The sequence below is a fragment of the Mustela putorius genome, unplaced genomic scaffold (assembly GCF_011764305.1).
Source record: "Mustela putorius furo isolate JIRA1106 unplaced genomic scaffold, ASM1176430v1.1 tig00003903_pilon_pilon_pilon, whole genome shotgun sequence".
Classification (NCBI taxonomy): Eukaryota; Metazoa; Chordata; class Mammalia; order Carnivora; family Mustelidae; genus Mustela; species Mustela putorius.
In genome coordinates, this window is record NW_025422051.1 from 273,836 (window position 1) to 282,921 (window position 9,086).

Consider the following 9,086-nt stretch of genomic DNA (forward strand, 5'->3'; position numbering starts at 1 on the left):
CTTCCCCCACCCCACGACTGCCTCTCTGCCTACGTGTGATCTCTCTCTCTGTCAAATAAATAAATAAAATCTTTTTAAAAAACAGTTTTAATATTTAATTAGGTTTTGAGCTGTTTGTAAAAAAATCTATCTTTTATACTACTGAATGGTGTTACAAATTCATAACATTTTTGCCTGATGGAAAGGCTAATGATACATATGAAAAGTCTTAGGGGTGCCTGGATGGCTCAGTTGATTAAGGGACAGAGTCTTGGTTTCAGCTCAGTTCATGATCTCAGGCTCATGGGATCAAGCCCCACCTTGGGCTCTGCACTCAGCAGAGGTTCTCATTCCCTCTGCCCCCTCTCCTACACTCTCTCTCTCTCAAAACAAATAAAAAACACCCCCCAAAAAACAAACCAAAACAAAACCTTAAAAAGAGAATTAAAGTTGACGCCGCAATTTCTCTTCTGGGGACTAATTCTGAAGAAATATTCATATACTCACAATGTTATATGCCCAAAGGTGATTATTATAGTGTCATTTATTTTAAGTAATCTGAAACAATCTCACTTTCCAATAGGATATCGGATGTCCATAAAATAAGCATGCAGCTTTTACAGGATGTTTTTGAAAAAAATTTTAGTACCATGGGACAATATCTATGATACACAAAACGGACACGATGTACTCTATCTGCTGATCTATATTTACATCTGTGTAATTTTATATCTACCTAAACTCTCTACATATATTAGAATTTTATTCACTGTAGTGCAGTTCTCAACCAGGGGCATTTTGCCCCTTAATGGGGGGGGGGATTTTGAAAATTTCAAAGAGAGGGAGAGGTGCTCCTGGCATCTAGTATGCAGGTGCCAGGGATACTCCCAATTACTTCAGTGCATAGGAGAGCCTCTGACAACATGCAATTGTCTGACGCAAAATGCCAAAGCTGTCAAGTTTGACAAAATCTGTCACAGAGCATTTAGATAACTCAGAAAAGGTCAAGACAAAATTTAAATCACAATCCTTCCACTGATAACTATTCTTAAAAGTTTGATATATGTAGGTGTTAAATTTTCTATGATGATCTTGTGCTTTTTAAATAGTAGAAGGGCTGCTTTTTGAAATTAATTCATTTAAAAAATTCAACAAGGGGCGCCTGGGTGGCTCAGTTGTTAAGCGTCTGCCTTCAGCTCAGGTCATGATCCGAAGGTCCTGGGATTGAGCCCCAAATCAGGCACTCTGCTCGGGGGGAAGGGTGCTTCTCCCTCTCTCTCTGCTTGTGTTCCCTCTCTTGCTGTGTCTCTCTCTGTCAAATAAACAAATAAAATCTCAAAAAAAATTCAACAAGCTACAGATTTTTTTTCACAAAAAATATTCTAGTCATTGCTTAAGAAATTATATAACTTAAGAATTTTAATTTCAACCCGTTTACATGGAGGAATATTCTACAAATAACAATTCATCATCATCTCTCACCTGATTCTCAACCCTCAAAGCATTAATTTCAAAGTAGTTATATATTTGGTTAAAAAGGAAAAATTGTGATCATCATAATCATAATGTAATATATCTAATATATAAAGGGCAGTATGTTTAACTAACCAGGTCATGGTAATCTCATTACCATTTCAGTGACTGGTTTGTGAATGGACATTTCCCAGTTGTAGTTTATAAAATATAAATGTAAAATGTCTTGGGGACTTTGAGGGAAAGTCTTCTCAGCTCTTAAAAAAAAGAGATACAAATCGTTTACACAAAATTAGTTAAAGCAAATAAATATATATATCATGTTAGAATAAGTGAATTTAGTTTGATATAAGATCAATATTACAAAATTGAGTTATATTTCTACATATTAGCATCAAAAATTATGAAGAAAAAATATTGCCCAAACTCAGTCATCAAGGAAATGCAAATTCAAATTATGAAATATCTGTAAACATCTTCCAGAATACCCCAAATCTCTACCAATATCAAGAGTTGGAGAAAATAGAGAGAAACTGAAATTCTAACTGCTAGTGGGAGTGTCAATTGGTAGTACTGTGGGGAAGACTGCTTGGCAGTTTGAAAGCTGAATTTTTGCATTTTCTGGAACCCAGCAACTCCATCTGTATTAGTTTTCTATTTCTGCATACTAAATTACCACAAATGTAGTGGCTTAAAATAATGTCCATTTTTAGCTCACAATGCTGTAATTTCAGAAGTTTATGCATGGTGTGGGTGGGTTCTCTGCTCAGGGCCTCACAGGGTGAAATCAGCCTGAGAAATTAATTGTCCAATTCTACAGACTAAATGTTTGTGTCCCCCTAAAATCTGCAAAGTTGAAACCCTATTCCCCATTGTGATGGTATTTGGAGGAGCCTTCTGAAGGGAAATGGGTTTGGATGAGATAATGAAGGAGTGGCCCCATGATGGGACTGGTGCCCTTATAAGGGGATGAAAAGAACAGAGCCTGTGAGGGTACAGCAAGAAGGTGGCCATCTGCAAACCAAGAAGTGGACTTTCATCAGACATAAAATTGCCAACACCTTAATTTTGGACTCGCCAGCCTCTAGAACCATGAGAAATAAATGCTTCTTATTTAAGCCCTCCAGTGTATGGTATTTTGTTATAGCAGCCCAAGCTGATTTAAGACAGCCAGCTTGTGTTTCTTTCTGGGGGCTCTTTGGAGGAATACCTTTCCCAGCTCATTCAAGGCATTGAATTTAGTTCCACTTCTATCTCCCAGAGATTTCTCACAGTTCCTTGCCACATTGATTCTCTGAACATCCACACACAGATGAGTCCCTCTGGAAATGCACACTCACACTTAACAGGGGGGTATTACACAAGGCAGAAGGTCATTAGCAATCATCCTAGAATTCTGCCAATCACAGTCTACCCTCTGGCCCCCAGAGATCCAGTCTGTCCCATATATAAAATTCATTCACTCCATTCCACAAGTCTCCAAATTTCTCCTAGTTGTATGGCATCAGCTCAATTCCAAATGCTCACTGAAAGCTCATCAGCTCATCAGTCCAGAATCTCATCTCAGTCCTCTGAAAGTAGGCATGGATGAGGTTTCTGGGTAAAATCCATGCAGTACAACTCCCAGGGCACAATCCCTTTCCAACTGGCACCAGTGACACTAAAGTGATAGACTATCTTACCCCAATATACAATGTTGGGACAGGCATAGGATAACACCTATAACATTCTGATTTAATTTGGGGGTGGGGGGGACGGGAACGGAAAGTAACAAGGAGTCAAGAGTCTCAGCGCTGTTTGGAAATTCAGCAGTTTTCTACTAAAGGTCTGTCAGAGGCAATCGGGGCTTTTTCTTTTCTTTTCTTAAGATTTTATTTATTTATTTGTGTTGGCGAGGGAGAGAGAGAGAGAGAGAGAACGTACACATGAGTGGGGGGAGGGGCAGAGGGAGAAGCAGACTCCCCACTGAGCAGGGAGCCAGCTACCAGACCCCATGGGAGGACCCCAAGATCATGACCTGAGCAAACTCAGACCCTTAACAGACTGAGCCACCCAGGTGCCCAACAGGGCTTTCTCTAAGGCCACTTGGGCTTTCTCTAGTGTGCACCTCAAAATTCCTCCAGCCCTCCCCCTCTACGGCACCCTCACCCACTCCCCCAAAGCCACACTTACATCTTTAGCTGTTTACAGTGGCGGCACCCCACATTCAGGTACCAAAATATGTATTAGCTTTCTGTTAGTGTGGAATAAATGACCACGCTCCTAACAGCTTAAAACAACCCCATTTATTGGCTCACAGTTGTGCAGGTCAAAAACCTATGCCCAGTGTGACTGGCTTTCCCACTTAGGTCTCACAGGGTGAGACAGTAGTGGACTTGTTCTGTCCCTTTCTGGAGGCTTTTGGGAAGAGTCCCTTTCAAACACATCCATGTTGTCAGCCAGAGTCCATTCCAGGCTGCTGGAGGACTGAGGACTCTTTCTCTTGTTGACTGTCAGCTGGGGACAACACTTGTCTCCTAGAGGCTGCCTTCAGTTCCTCAGCATGTGGTCCCCCCAAAATACTCTCTCGTGCCTCAAATATCTCTTTTGGGAGGGGCCCAGGCCCTTGTAAGTGGTCCCCTGATTAGGTCTGGCCCACCCTGACCAATCTCCTGATCTTAAGGTCAACTGATCTGTGCCCTTAATTACATCTGCAAAATCCCTTTTGCTATATAATTTCACATCATCATGGGAGTGATATCTTATCATGTCCACAAGTTCCATCCACATCCAATAGGAGGAGACTGGGAAAAGACAAGGGTCACCGGTCATCACCACAGATTCTGGCTATTACACAATCCATGTATATATCAAACAGGAGTGCAAACATGTTCTCGAAAACACATGGATAAAAATGTTCATGAACATCATGGTAGTCAGGAACTGGAAACAATCCAAACACCTATTAACAGCTGAGTGAATAAATACAGTGTGGTATACTCATAATAGGGAATACCACACAGACATGAAACAAGCAAATAGCCCTATATTCAGCAAATATATATATAAACAGAGCCCCAAATCAGAGTATTAATTGAAGCAAACCAATCATTAAAAAGGTACATGATAATTCCGTTTGTATAAAGTTTAAAAAACAGGCAAAATGAATATATAGTGACATAGGTCAGAATAGTGGTTAAGTCAAATGTAATGACTAGGTGGGGGAATAATATAGGTTTCTGGGCTTAATATAGGTTTCTTACTCTTGATTCATGTCATCACTTTTTTTTTAATAATAGGTAGTTAATATAAAATGCAATATTGGTTTCTGGGGTAGAATTCAGTGATTCGTCATTTACGTACAACAGCTACTGCTCATTTGAACAAGTGCCCTCCTTAATACCCATCACCCAACTAGTCCATCCACACCGACTTCCCTTCATCAACCCTCAAGTTTGTTCTCTATCATTAAGTCTCTTATGCTTTGTTTCCTTCTCTCCCTTTTTTCCATTTCCCTCTTCTCATATGTTCAACTGTATTCTTTCTTAAATTCCACATATGAGTGAGATCATATAGTATTTGTCTTTCTCTGACTGACTCACTTCACCTAACATAATACATTCTAGCTCCATCCACATCATTGCAAATGCAAGATTTCATCTTTTTGATGGCTGAATAATATTCTATTGTATATATATACCACATCTTCTTTATCCATTCATCAGTCGATAGACATTTGGGCTCTCTCCATAGTTTGGTTATTGTTCATAATGCTACTATAAATATCAGGGTGCATGTATCCCCATGTTTTCACTTTGTAAAATGTCATCAAGTTGTTGCCTCTTATAATTTGTGCACTCTTCTTTTTATATGTTCTACTTCAACAACAAATAAAAGCCAACATAAAAGAGAAAACCTTATAAAAGGCAAGAAGAACTGACATATGCTTTAGACTCATAATCCCATATAGGCAATTTTAAAGTTGAAATGCTTTGAAAACTGAACTTAATTTTCCTGATTCATTTGCCCATAAAATTTGACCTAAACTGACATAAGGCAAGTTGCAATCTTTATATATTTTGGAGTGATTATTTATATGTTTCACTGCAGAAATATTGTTGTATTAGATTTAGTAGTATTGCTCCAGACCCTGCTGTGGATTTATATAATGTATGGTATATGAATTCTGAAATATTTAGTCCCGAGAATCTTCGATAAGGAATTATACATGTGTAGTAGTGGAGAATTTTTACATAATTCCGTCATCTGATGACAGATTAAGAACTAAACAAGAACTAAGAAAAACTGCAGTTTGAATTTATTGAATTCTTTGTTCAGCACTTAAGATGGTCATATGATTTTTCTCTTTTGACTAATGGATATAGTGGATTATTAAAATGTTGAAATATTCCTAATACTATACCATATTCTCATGACTAGGAAAATACCAAGGCATGGTAGATTTTTAAACACTGTTGAATTTTATTCAAACTTTATTGATAAAAAATTTAATCTATAAAGAAATAAATTATAAATAAGTAAAATAGATCCATATTTCTCTATGTGTGTAGAATACTATTTCTTCTAGGTTTCAGAATCAGGGGCTAGATTCCATTAAATAAATTTGGAAGATTTCTATCTTTTCTTCTAACTTCTAAATAACATTTTTATTGTTTTAGGAATTTGTGATCCCTTGAAAGAATGGTATGATTTTACTATTGAATGTACAACTTTCCTTGTGCATTCAATAGTAATTTTGGTTCCCAAACCCAGTAAAAGAATCACATCATTTTCTGATAAAGTGTTGGGTATTAAAAGATGTGCATTCTAGAAAAGGGAGAGAGAGGTACTACAGATAACATAGATCGAAACCTCAGATGGACTTGGGCAACTGTCCCAGGCCCACCACTTACTTAGTGTATGTCTTTAAACAAGTACTTCATCTTTTGAGCAGTGATTTTCTCCATTTGGGAAATAGGGATAAAATCTCCTCTCTTATGTTGCTTATTCCAAATTTAGCCAAGTGTAATTTTCTAATTACTACTGAAGTTAAGGAATGTGCAAACCTGCTGGGATCAAGAGTAAAACATGTGGTAATTTACAAATAGTTACAATTAACATGAACAAGGGGGAGGCAACCTCACACCTGTCAGAATGGCTAAAATCAACAACACAAAAAACAGCCAGTGTTGGCAAGGATGTGGAGAAGAAGGAATATTCTTGCACTGTTGGTGGGAATGCAAAGTGGTGCAGCCAACTTTGGAAAACAGTATGGAGTTTCCTCAGAAAGTTAAAAATAGAACTGCCTTATGATTCAGCAATTGCACTACTGGTATTCAACCAAAGAATACAAAACTATTAATCCAAAGGAACACATACACCTCTATGTTTACAGAAGTGTTACTTTACCATAGCTAAGATGTGGAAGCAACCCATGTGTCCATGGATAAAGGAGTTGTGGTATATATTTACAATGGAATATTCTTCAGCTGCAAAAATAATGAAATCTTGCCATTTGCAATGCTATGGACTGAACTAGAGAGTATAATGCTTAGCGAAATAAGTCAGAGAAGGACAAATACTATATAATTTCACTCATATGTGGAATTTAAGAAATAAAACAAATAAGCAAAGGGATAAAATAAAAGAGAAACAGAGAGAGAGAGAGGGAGAGAAATCAAGAAACAGACTCTTAATTATACCAGAAAGGAGGAGTGAGGGGGAGTGTTAAATAGGTGATTTGGAATAAGGAGTGCACTTGTCTTCATAAGCATTGAGTAATGTAGGAACTGTTGGATCACTATATTTTACATTTGAAACTAATATAGTACTGTGTGTTAACTACATTGGAATTTAGAAAATTAAAAATTTAATTAAAAAAATTTTAAAAATCTCCTTCATTTCCCATTCACAAAAACAAACAAACAATTCTGGCAGCCTTTCAAATTGAACCCTCCCTTAAGACTGACCTTTGGTTCTATTTTCTTAATGCTTTAATGTTCTTTCTTCACCCTGTGACACAAAACAAAACAAACAGGCAAAGGGGAAAGAAGCTGGTGGAGGGGAGCAAACCAAGAAGCGGATCTTAACTATAGAGAACAAACTGATGGTTACCAGAGGGGAGGTGGGTAGGGGGATGAGTTAACTAGGTGTTGGAGATTAAGGAATACACTTGTGATGAGCACAGAGTGATGTTTGGAATTGTTGAATCATTATAATGTACACCTGAAACTCCTATAACACTGTATGTTAGCTAACTGAAAATAAAACAAAAACATTAAAAAAAGGAGGCGATAACTTTAAGGAATTATATGTTTAAGCATTTATTTAATCTTCTTGAAATTAAATTTACCATTTCTATGTATTTCTTTACATATAATTTCTACAGGCTATTTTATATAAAATGCATCACCTAGTCTTTAGTTTTCTCAAAATAACATACACACAAGATCTTTAAAGTTAAGTAGTAACACCAGCCTTTCATGATATCCCCACTTAACCAATCCCCCAACCCCCACTCTGCACACCTTACTTAATTCTGCTCTGGCTCTGAGACTTTCATCTTTTCTGTTTCTCTGAAATTTGCCATTATATTTCTTTTTTTTTTTTTAAGATTTTATTCATTTATTTAAGAGAGAGAGAGAGAAAGAGAGAGAGCACCCCTGCGCAGGAGCAGGGGAGGGGCAGAAGCAGGCTCCCGGCTGAGCAGGGAGCCTGACTCAGGGATGGATTGCAGGACCCAAGGATCACGACCTGAGCCAAAGGCAGATGCTTAACCGCTGAACCACCCAGGCGCCCCTGCCATGATATTTCTAATTCAGAGCCTTATACTCATTTTAGAGTACTGCAAAAATGGCCACAAAGAGGACTTTTGGTTTTCAGTGCCATTGTGTGAAGAGGCTGGAAATCATCACCACCTTTCATATAACAAGAAGACCCTGTACAAACTGAATAAGGTTTGTTGTTGTTGTTGTGTTTTTTTTTTTTTATTATTACCCACAGGATAATTGAGGTTGCAGGGCAAGTCACCACCCTGAAAAATAGATTCAACAGCCACGATTTGCTTACTTGGAGCACATGCCTCTAGAGCCATAAACATAGAATACTTAAATAAATAGTCAACTTGCTTAATTATTTAAAGCTGAGCGTGTACTGCTCGGACCGTAAGGGGGCCTTCACGCGTTTGTGGGCTTTACCTCTAGGAAAATGTTCCCTTGTCCAGCCAGTGCGGGGCGACGTCATACACGCCGGGGTCAGAGACAGAGGCGTGGAAACTCTGCACCCCGCAACTGCTGCAGAAGCTGTGCAGCGCCGGGTGCGCGTGGGATCGATAGGTGACGATGCTCTCGGCGCCCAGCAGGAGAGTGAAGCGCGAGGCCGGGACGAGGAAGTGTCGGTGCTGCTTCTTCCTGCACAGCCTGCAGCTGCAATCCACCACGCGCAGGTCTGCGGGGGCCCAGACGGCGAAGCGGACGGCGCCGCAGTGGCAGCCTCCGGTGTGATACACCAGGCCTGGGTACTAGAAGGTGTCCAGCAGGAACTTGGCGGCGCCCTCGCAGCTGAGGCCCCGCCGCTTCCTGAACGTCTCCCAGCGCTCCGGCTGCGCGCCCAGGTCCATCTCATTGAGGGACTGCGAGGACGCTAGAGCCATGTAC

At 39.3% G+C, this 9,086-nt stretch overlaps 1 protein-coding gene across 1 annotated transcript; it reads right to left on the reverse strand.

The window, feature by feature from the left end:
• Positions 1-8,629: 8,629 nt before the first annotated feature.
• On the reverse strand, positions 8,630-9,082 carry LOC101683947 (centromere protein V-like protein 1). The gene is given in 1 exon segment (XM_045068412.1): positions 8,630-9,082. A coding segment is annotated over 1 exon segment (453 nt).
• Between the last annotated feature and the right edge of the window lie 4 nt (positions 9,083-9,086).